Raw genomic sequence first — 11,158 nt, 5'->3', positions numbered from 1 at the left:
ACCTTTGCCTACTTGTGTAAAATGATCAAATCGTAAGTCGCTCTGGATAAGAGCGTCAGCCAAATGCCATAAATGTAAAATGTAAAATGTAACCGTGACATGTCAGATGCCATGTGCTGTCACCTAGCAGGGTTCAAGTAACACCTTATTGGCTTCTTTTAAGTAGGAATGTCAAAAAAAAACCCCAGGAGATGAAGTTAGAAAACAAAGCTTGTACATTACACTGCAGTGTCTGTTCCTCAGTGAGACGGTGCTGTGCTGGTGTTTATCTGAAGGATAGCTCTACCTGCCTGCAGCTCCTTTTGTTAGTCAAATGTTGATGACAGTGCACACAAAGCCCTTCAGCACATTGAAAAGAAGACATGCACCCATGTTTATGTGTTTGTATGACTGCTGTAGCTTCTCTTCCTTTTTAATGCATTCATGTGATATGAACTGAGCTGATAAGACAGAAACACTGAAATGACATCATCAGAGTGAGTTACGTATGCGGTGTAACAGTAGATGATTAACCGCTGTGTGGACATTTTCCAAACCTGCAAACATTTAGCAAGAGGCTCAGTTTTACTACTGGGACACCGTGTACCTGTGTGCCTTCATGTGGATTGAAAAGACTTGGTGAATAGAGGAGATTCAGAGAGAGAGAGAGAATTATCATCAGAAGGAGTGGACAGCAAACAGAGTCACGGCCTGCTCTCTGACAAAGGCCTGAGGGAAGGGCTCACTTTAAACATTTTACTGCACAGCGTGGAATTTTCCAATACGTCGTATATTTACATTCAGACCACAAGATTAGAATGTGAGTTAGAGGTGTGCTAACCTGGGAGCTTGTGTTGGATGATACATGTAATGAAATAAATGATAATAAGTGCTTGGACCCCTAATAATACTAACGCTCACGATCATACAAATGCTTTCTTTCTCAGATCCAGTGCCGCATTACAACGTTTCAAACAGGCAATATAACCAAATGGAAAAATACATTTCAGACACAAAAAATAAACTAAAAACTAAACTGAACATGTTATTTGGACACTGCTTTGCAAAAAGGGCAATAGTGTTTTATGTATGGCTTAAATTTAGATTATTATTGGCTCATAAAGGTGCTAAACATTTAAAAATCATTAATAATCAGTTATATCACTAAAAAAATGCTGAATATGAATATCTGATGAAGCTGACAGGTATAATGACAGAGAAGATACGATCAGTAGCAGTAGTAGATGATTGCTCACTATATATATATATATATATATATATATATACACACACACACACACACACACACACACACACACACACACACACACACACATATGTTTTTGTTGAAGTCTGGGTAGGGAATAGAACAGAAGGGAATGCATTCTGTACTGGAAAAGCTCCTCTAGGATGCAGCCCTGACACACATTTATATGTGCCTGGCTCTGGAGCTCCCCCCTCAGGCCAAAGCACAAACCAGCATCAGTAGAGTGGCACCGATCACCATGGCAACACTGGGCCTGGCTGAGATGGCATTGCTGGGTCTGGGGCGTGGCCGCGCCTCTGTGAAACACAAGCATGGAACATTCGCCATTTAGTAAACAGTCTGATTCCTTAATGCATGTTAAATGAACAGCCTCACTTTCATAAACACACAAATTACCAGCGTCGTAGTGACTGAATTATTTATATCAGCGATCTCGATGCAATATACAATATACAAAGAGACAATATACTATACACAGATTAGACAATATACTATACGCAGATTAGACAAATTACTATACGCAGATTAGACAATATACTATACGCAGATTAGACAATATACTATACGCAGATTAGACAATGTACTATACGCAGATTAGACAATATACTATACGCAGATTAGACAATATACTATACGCAGATTAGACAAAGTACTATACGCAGATTAGACAATGTACTATACGCAGATTAGACAATATACTATACGCAGATTAGACAAAGTACTATACACAGATTAGACAATATACTATACGCAGATTAGACAATGTACTATACGCAGATTAGACAATGTACTATACGCAGATTAGACAATATACTATACGCAGATTAGACAATGTACTATACGCTGATTAGACAATGTACTATACGCAGATTAGACAATATACTATACGCAGATTAGACAAAGTACTATACGCAGATTAGACAATGTACTATACGCAGATTAGATAATATACTATACGCAGATTAGACAAAGTACTATACGCAGATTAGACAATGTACTATATGCAGATTAGACAATATACTATATGCAGATTAGACAATATACTATACGCAGATTAGACAAAGTACTATACACAGATTAGACAATATACTATACGCAGATTAGACAAAGTACTATACGCAGATTAGACAATGTACTATACGCAGATTAGACAATATACTACATGCAGATTAGACAATGTACTATACGCAGATTAGACAATATACTATAGGCAGATTAGACAATGTACTATACGCAGATTAGACAATGTACTATACGCAAATTAGACAAAGTACTATACGCAGATTAGACAATATACTATACGCAGATTAGACAATGTACTATACGCAGATTAGACAATATACTATACGCAGATTAGACAAAGTACTATACGCAGATTAGACAATGTACTATACGCAGATTAGACAAAGTACTATACGCAGATTAGACAATATACTATACGCAGATTAGACAAAGTACTATGCGCAGATTAGACAATATACTATACGCAGATTAGACAATGTACTATACGCAGATTAGACAATATACTATACGCAGATTAGACAAAGTACTATACGCAGATTAGACAATATACTATACGCAGATTAGACAATATACTATACGCAGATTAGACAATGTACTATATGCAGATTAGACAATATACTATATGCAGATTAGACAATATACTATACGCAGATTAGACAAAGTACTATACACAGATTAGACAATATACTATACGCAGATTAGACAATGTACTATACGCAGATTAGACAATATACTGTACGCAGATTAGACAATATACTATACGCAGATTAGACAATGTACTATACGCAGATTAGACGATGTACTATACGCAGATTAGACGATATACTATACGCAGATTAGACAATGTACTATACGCAGATTACACAATATACTATATGCAGATTAGACAATATACTATATGCAGATTAGACAATATACTGTACGCAGATTAGACGATGTACTATACGCAGATTAGACAATATACTATACGCAGATTAGACAATGTACTATACGCAGATTAGACAATATACTATACGCAGATTAGACAATATACTATACGCAGATTAGACAATGTACTATACACAGTTTGCACAATATACAATCCCAGCACCAGTTACAGTGGTATGCAAAAGTTTGGGCACCCCTGATAATTTTCATGATTTCAGTTTCCACCGTGAGGAACGTAGTGAGGAAATGGAAGACCACAGGCACATTTCTAGTTTAGGCCCGAAGTGGCAGGCCAAGAAAAATCTGAGATTGGCAGAGGCGAAGGATGGTGAGAACAGCCATAGTCAAGCCACAGACCAGCTCCAAAGACCTACAACATCATCTTGCTGCAGATGGTGTCACTGTTCATCGTTCAACCATTCAGCGCACTTTGCACAAGGAGAGGCTGTTTGGGAGAGCAATGCAGAAGAAGCCTTTTCTGAGCACACGCCACAAACAGAGTCGCTTGAGGTATGCTAAAGCACATTGTGCCAGGGCCGGATACTTCAACAAGACAACGACCCTAAACACTGCTCAAAATCTACTACGGCACTCATGCAGAGGAACAAGTTGAACGTTCTGGAATGGCCATCTCAGTCCCCAGACCTGAATATTATTGAAAATCTGTTTGATGATTTAAAGCGGGCTGTCCATGCTCAGACACCATCAAAGACGACTGAACTGGAGATGTTTTTTGAAGAGGAAATGTCCAAAATACCTTCAACCAGAATCCAGACTCTCATTGGAAGCTATAGGAAGCGTTTAGAGGCTGTTTCTGCAAAAGGAGCATCTACTAAATATTGATGTCATTTTTCTGTTGGGGTGCTCAAACTTATGCACCTGCCTAATTTTGTTTAAATAATTATTGCACACTTTCTGTAAATCCTATGAACTTCATTTCACTTCTCAATCCGTGTTCGGCTGCTTTATGATATATTTATCTGAAACTGCTCATCCGAACAACCAAAGATTTATAAAGGCAAATCATGAAAATGATCAGGGGTGCCCAAACTTTTGCATACCACTGTATAATCTCTCTTTGACTATAAAGTAGCCAGCTCAATGTGTCCTCTTAACCACCAGGTGGCAGCAGTGTTCTGGCTATCTGGCCTAGTAGATGAGCCTCTACTGTCCACTAGGCGGTGACACTGGCATGTTACTTCTAACCACACAAGCTCAGGCTCCTGTCTAATTGAACAGAGAGAGGCCTGTTTACCTGAAACTGAATGTGGAGCTAATCTGTCAACGTCATAAAAATAGCAAACAATGGCACCAGGCTCCTTTAGGACTGTTTCTATGGTTTGTACTGTGACTCAGGTCACTGTGATAAGCCTGGCTTCTTCCCGCTTAGGCCTTTGCCGAGAAGATGATTGGCTCTTTTTATCGAAGGGCAGGGCTTCCAGTAATCCAGGTGCCATGCTGGGCACAGTAAACCTGTGAACGGCTTCACCCGCTGACAGTCTCAGCTTGAACTCACCTATAACAGTCACAGGTACAGACACCTCTCCAAGCTTGCCCGCTACTGGGTTAAGAGCAAGGCAGGTGAAGATCTGGGTCTGTCCGAGTTCAGACGGAGTCCAGCGGATCTTTGGTCCATCTGCGATGAATCTACCCTTCGGAAAGCCGGTACGCAGCGCCCACTGTACAGTGCAGTCCACCCCACACTCTGCACTGCATGTGTACTCAGTCTCAAAGCCCACTTCAGCACTTCTCGGCCCAGTCAGGCCCACTTGAACAAAGCCAACTGTGAGAGAGAAAATACAGGCCACACCCATTTATGAGGGAATAAAGATGTATCAGACACGATACGATAAGCTGAGTGTGGATCAGGTGTGGATCATTGCTAACAAATATTAGAAGTCAATAGTCACTGAAATCTCTTCTGTAAATACATCCTCAAAACTCCTCTCAAGCTTTTCACCAAGATAACAAAGACTTGTTAATATGGCTTAGGACACAATATGACTTACTGTAAACTGTAAAAATAAACAAAACTGAACACAGTGGGATTCGGCCCGGCACGTATGGATGCTAGATTATATTATTGAAAATACCTTCATTGAAAAAAAAAATCAACAGTTATTATATATAAACCAGGCGGCACAGCGGGGTGGTGGGCAGCACTGTCGCTTCACAGCAAGGTTCGATTCCCCAGCTGGTTGACCACAGTCCTCTCTGTGTGGAGTTTGCATGTTCTTCCTGTGTCTTCGTGGGTTTCCCCCCCGCAGTCCAAAGACATACAGTCAGGCCAATTGGACATGCTACATTGCCCCTAGGTATGAGTGAATGTGTCTGTCTGTCTGTCTGCCCTGCGATGGACTGGCGACCTGTCCAGGGTGTGTCCTGCCTTCCACCCGATGACCGCTGGGATAGGCTCCAGCACCCCCCCCCCACAACCCAGAAGGAGAAGCGGCTTAGAAGGTGTGTATGTGTGCATACGGAAAAGTGCAAATGTAAGTAGAAAAGTGAGATTTTACTCATAATATTAAATATCTCCATTTTTACTCCATCTCCATCTGTTTCTCTGATACTTTGTTACCCTGTTTTTCAGTGGTCAAGACCCCCATGGACCCTCACAGAGCAGGTACTGTTTGCATGGTGGCTCATTCTCAGCACTGCAGTGACACTGACGTGGTGGTGATGTGTTAGTGAGTGTTGCGCTGGTCTGAGTGGATCAGACACAGCAGTGCTGCTGGAGTTTTTAAACACCACAGTGTCTCTGCTGGACTGAGAACAGTCCACCAACCAAAAATATCCAGCCAACAGTGTCCTGTGGGCAGTGCCCTGTGACCACTGATGAAGGACTAGAGGATGACCAACACAAACTGTGCAGCAGCAGATGAGCTGTCGTCTCTGACTTTACATCTACAAGGTGGACTAACAAGATAATATAGTGGACAGTGAGTGGACACCGTGTTTAAAAACTCCAGCAGCACTGCTGTGTCTGATCCACTCAGACCAACGTAACACACACTAACACACCACCACCACGTCAGTGTTACTGCAGTGCTGAAAATGACCCATCACACAAATAGTACCTGCTCTGTGGGGGTCCATGGGGGTCCTGACCACTGAAGAACAGGGTAACAGAGTATCAGAGAAACAGATGGACTACAGTCTGTAACTGTAGAACTACAGAGTGCAGCTGTACAGTAAGTGGAGCTGATAGGATGGACAGTGAGTGTAGAAACGAGGAGGTGGTCAGTGTATAATCACAATAGTAGTGTTGTTGTCTATTTCATGCAGCCCTGTAGCTGTTTTTATACTCACAATAAATCCAGTAGTCCTTGCTTATGACAGCGGCACTTCCATTAAGGACTTTGCACCTGTACTCACCACTGTCCTTAGCCTCCAGACTGCTAAAGGACAGCGTGGTGTTGTCGGGTGACAGACTCATCCTGGAGTTTAAAGTAATAAGTTCAAAACCCTTAAGCCAGATTATAGTGACTGGTGGAGTGGCGCCATCACACGTGAGCTTGAACGAGCGGCCCACTTTCGGCTCCCGGTTAAGCACCGGCTGATCTTTTGACGGCCTCACGGAAATGGGATCTGTAAGAGGATAGAGCATTAAGTCACTGTCTCACTGCCTTCACTTTGTGTGTTTGGCAGAGGTGATAAAAGGACTGAAATGTCTTATGTGAAAAAAAAAAAAAAAACAAAGACCAGTCCAATCAAATACGGCCATTAAGTACAAGTTATTTGAGATACTATTGAGATTAGATAGAAGATAATCCACTTGCATAAGGAAAATGATTAGGCTGCAGAGAAAATGGGCCTCCTAACAACCACCTGGAAGACCTGGAAGACACCCAAACTGCCCCCATCGGATAAACAGCGCTTAAATCTTTCATCTCTGAGAGGGAGGAGAAAATCAAGCTGCTGCAGATCTGAAAACATCCACAGGTGTTTCTGTCCATCCTTCCACTGTGAGGAGACCACTCAGCGCGGTGGGTCTGAAAGGACGTGTAGCTGATCAAAAAAAGCCTCGCTGAGAAAAGGAGACGGACAAAGAAGCTGAACAATGGACTGACCGCCCCAGAGTCCAGACCCTCAACACCACTGAATGGGTTTGATTACTTCAGAAAATGTAACCAACTTCTAAGAGTCTCCTGAAAAGAATGGATGCTGCAATAAAGGTGAAGAGTGGACACAATAAACACTGAAACACTTGAAATTAGTTTTAGTTGCTGAGGCTTCTGTGTCATTTTTCCTGATGCTGTGAAATGAATAACTTGTATTTAATGGCTGACGGTGGATTTCCTAGTCGTTGTAATGACACTGTCACTGGGATGAGTCTACTCCAGCAGCACTGTAAGTGTAGCTGTAGACTAATTCATTGCTGTCGATCTCGGCGGCTGGGCCAGTGTAATTAAACTGCAATTGAAAATTTGAAAAAGGCCGTGAAAGGACTCCAGTCTGGAGGCGTGTCTTACTTATCACTGTCACTGATATGACCTTGCTCTCAAAGTTCTTTCGCTCTTCATCGGACACTGTGCACGCCAGCGACACGACTGTGTTCACGCCGTCAGCAGTCAGAGTAAACGTGCGTCCATCAACAGTTCGGCCTTCCGAGAGCCAGGAGTAATGACAGAGTCCCGTGCAGAGGGCAGAGCACTCGTACAGGGCATCCACTCCAGCTACCACCTCCTCAGGACCGGAAATCTTAACCTTCTGGGGTTTACCTATAAAACACACACACACACACACACACACACACACACACACACACACACACACACCACACACACACAATAATCTCAGAGCTCAGGATCTCACAGACTAACACACATCACACTCACCACCCTGACTCTGTTTAAGAACTTTAATATGGCCTGTCGATCAAACTTCAGCTGATGGACGGATGGACTGACAGAAAGTTATTCAGAGAGAAAGGCAGATGGACAAAGATAGATAGACAGACAGACAGATATATAGACAGGAAGAGATATAAACAGACAGACAGACAGACAGATAGGGTTAAACAGACAGACAGATAGACAGACAGGCTGACAGACAGATAGGGATACATAGGCAGACAGACACACAGACAGATAGACAGCTAGAGAGCTATACATAGGCAGACAGATAGACAGCTAGACAGCAAGATAGATAGATAGATAGATAGATAGATAGATAGATAGATAGATAGATAGATAGATAGATAGATAGACAGACAGGCTGACAGACAGATAGGGATACATAGGCAGACAGACACATAGACAGATAGACAGCTAGAGAGCTATACATAGGCAGACAGACAGACAGCTAGACAGCAAGATAGATAGATAGATAGATAGATAGATAGATAGATAGATAGATAGGAATAGATAGGCAGACAGACAGACAGACAGACAGATAGGGTTAAACAGGCAGACAGACATAGATAAAAAGATAGAAATAGATAGGCAGACAGACAGACAGACAGACAGACAGACAGACAGATAGATAGATAGATAGATAGATAGATAGATAGATAGATAGATAGATAGATAGATAGATAGATAGATAGATAGATAGACAGACAGGCTGACAGACAGATAGGGATACATAGGCAGACAGACACATAGACAGATAGACAGCTAGAGAGCTATACATAGGCAGACAGACAGACAGCTAGACAGCAAGATAGATAGATAGATAGATAGATAGATAGATAGATAGATAGATAGATAGATAGATAGATAGATAGATAGATAGATAGGCAGACAGACAGACAGATAGGGTTAAACAGGCAGACAGACATAGACAGAAAGATAGAAATAGATAGGCAGACAGACAGACAGACAGACAGACAAACAGACAGACAGACAGACAGACAGACAGACAGACAGACAGACAGACAGACAGACAGACAGATAGATAGATAGATAGATAGATAGATAGATAGATAGATAGATAGATAGATAGATAGATAGATAGATAGGAGACACAGACGGATAGAGACACATAACAAACAGACAAACAGATCAACTCACCTGCAATAACCACTTGCAAAAGTCCTGGAGAAACACATTACAGACGTCTGATTTTTAAGGTTGTAACAGGTTATCTTGCAATATATTACAATATATAACAGCTGCTGAACACAGAGTGAATGTAGAAATGATCTGAACAGACGATTTAAAATACAGTCCAGAAACTGCGGCTGTTTACTCGCCATTCCTAAACACTCTTACTGAAAAAGCTACACATACTGGTCTGTATGACAGAGTGAGGAGTGATGTCAGAGGGAAAGAAGAGTCAGCTTACCTGTAACTGCCAGGAGCAGGTTTATGTACGCTAAGCTCATTTTGAATCCAGCTCCGTCTCCAGTCCTTCGCTCTTTTCCTGCTTCTTAAGAGTGCCATTAAAATAGCTTCGGAACTTTGTGAAGTAACAGGAAGTTCAGTGGATTCCAGGATTGTGTCACATACACATGATTTGATCATTCAAAATGACTTCTGGGGAGTTTGTGCTGCTGTAACGGCCTCTACTCTTCTGGAAAGGCTTCAGAGTGGATGCTGGAGCTCTGCTGTGAGGATTCTGGGGGGCTTTATACCCCTCTGGCCTATGCTTGTCACTGGGCACGGTGACCTTAGGCTCATAGGCAGCCAAGCTGCAAAATTCTGACCCCCCAAAAATGTTCCAGAGCATCCCAACAGAAGAATAGCAACAGGTCACAGTAAAGCACAGAGCGATATTAAAAGCTTCAACATCAGTTTCATCAGTTGCCACTTCCTTCACCTCTGACTCAATGTTGATGTTGAGCAAACAATTACAAAGCACATGCTGAAACAAGAGAAGTTCCTAGGTGAGAACAGAGGACACAGTGTGACCTTCTGCTGTGAAAGCTCACCACTGTGTTTTTATTTTTTGTAATAAATGATATGCAATAACTGAATTCAGTCAGAAAAAGATAAGGCATGCTGACATCATATCTCATGATGATAATACTTGCTTATCGTTAAAGCTCACTTCTGCTGGCTGTGAGAAACAAAGAAATACTCCTTCATCTCTGCTCTTTTCACAATATTACTGTAACTATTACAGAGGCATCGATGCTGATACTGGTATTGGGGGTATTGGCCCAATACCATGCTCATATACTTGTATTGGGGGTATTGGCCCGATACTATGCTCATACACTTGTTATGGGGTATTAGCCCAATACCGTGCTTATATACTGGGGTATTGGCCCAAAACTGTGCTCACATACTTGTATTGGGAGTATTGGCCCGATACCATGCTCATATGTTTGTATTGGGAGTATTGGCCCAATACCATGCTCATATATCATGCTAATATGCTTGTATTGGGAGTATTGGCCCGATACCATACTCATATACTGTGCTCATATGCTTGTATTGGGAGTATTGGCCCTATACCATGCTCATATACCATGCTCATATGCTTGTATTGGGAGTATTGGCCCGATACCATACTCATATACCATGCTCATATGCTTGTATTGGGAGTATTGGCCCTATACCATGCTCATATACCATGCTCATATGCCATGCTCATATGCTTGTATTGGGAGTATTGGCCCGATACCATACTCATATACCATGCTCATATACTGTCTTCATATACTTGTATTGGGGATATTGGCCCAATACTGTACTCATATATTCCTACTTCTAAAAATGCACTGATGCCAACATCCAGTGCCAGCTGACACAGTGTGACATAAGCCGTGTATGCTGCTGTGCTAATGAACAAACAACTCAAGCTAGCAGTGAACAAGGGTCTGCTCATGCAATGAAGTGTTGCTGACCCCATAGTGGCTGGACACAAAGCATAACACTTCCACCAGGAGTTTACTGTGATAATCCTTTCATTTGTAACTATGTCACCATGGCAACGTTTCCATATCTGCCTGCCGCTGTTGGTTGCGCACAAACTTTTGTCAATGCCAGCATGAAAATTCAGCATGAAAACTGA

The 11,158-nt window shown here is 41.9% G+C and overlaps 1 protein-coding gene across 1 annotated transcript; it reads right to left on the bottom strand.

Moving 5' to 3' along the window:
- Positions 1-373: 373 nt before the first annotated feature.
- Positions 374-9,683, bottom strand: LOC108432283 (hemicentin-1-like). Its single transcript, XM_017706016.2, has 6 exons — positions 9,485-9,683; positions 9,211-9,234; positions 7,669-7,917; positions 6,506-6,784; positions 4,713-4,979; positions 374-1,542 (listed from the first exon to the last, which is right to left on the bottom strand). Exons 1-6 carry the CDS (start codon positions 9,522-9,524, stop codon positions 1,439-1,441), a joined length of 963 nt encoding a protein of 320 aa, XP_017561505.1. The 5' UTR covers positions 9,525-9,683; the 3' UTR covers positions 374-1,438.
- Between the last annotated feature and the right edge of the window lie 1,475 nt (positions 9,684-11,158).

Source organism: Pygocentrus nattereri, chromosome 3, assembly GCF_015220715.1.
Source record: "Pygocentrus nattereri isolate fPygNat1 chromosome 3, fPygNat1.pri, whole genome shotgun sequence".
Taxonomy (NCBI): domain Eukaryota; kingdom Metazoa; phylum Chordata; class Actinopteri; order Characiformes; family Serrasalmidae; genus Pygocentrus; species Pygocentrus nattereri.
Note: the sequence above shows the minus strand (reverse complement) of the source record. Positions and strands in the feature narration are given on the sequence as shown.